General features: G+C 54.5%; 1 protein-coding gene across 1 annotated transcript; it reads left to right on the forward strand.

Moving 5' to 3' along the window:
- Window positions 1-3: 3 nt before the first annotated feature.
- Window positions 4-427, forward strand: LOC104799879 (prostatic spermine-binding protein-like; the record flags this gene model as incomplete). Its single annotated transcript, XM_010522558.1, has 1 exon — window positions 4-427. A coding segment is annotated over one exon (424 nt), but the record flags the coding sequence as incomplete, so codon positions are not given.
- Between the last annotated feature and the right edge of the window lie 6 nt (window positions 428-433).

The following is a 433-nucleotide window of genomic DNA, read 5'->3' on the forward strand; positions in this document are numbered from 1 at the left end:
CCGCCGCCGATTTCGGGGTTGGCTCGGACGGGGAATCATCCGTCGCACATGCCGTGGGTGCTGACACGTGTCTACACAAGCGATGGACGGCTGATATTGCGGGAGGAGAAGGTTCGTCACCACGAGTACTTCCGAGCTCACAGATCCAACGGTCGTCTCACTCTCCAGCTTGTTCCCCTCGACGACGACGATGACGATGACGAAGACGACGTCCACGATGACGGTGATGATCATCATCATGATGTTGCTCATGACGATGAATATGATGAAGAGGTTGTCCTGGATGGCGACGAGGTTCGGTCCCACGGAGGTTTATTGGACCAGGAGGAAGAGGACGATACAGTTGCCCTTGTTCAAGAAGATGATGATGATGTCCATCATGATGATGTTTCGGGCGATGTGAATGGCGGCAATGTGGATGGTGGTGGTGGTG

The sequence above is a fragment of the Tarenaya hassleriana genome, unplaced genomic scaffold (assembly GCF_000463585.1).
Source record: "Tarenaya hassleriana unplaced genomic scaffold, ASM46358v1 Cleome6162, whole genome shotgun sequence".
NCBI classification, from domain to species: domain Eukaryota; kingdom Viridiplantae; phylum Streptophyta; class Magnoliopsida; order Brassicales; family Cleomaceae; genus Tarenaya; species Tarenaya hassleriana.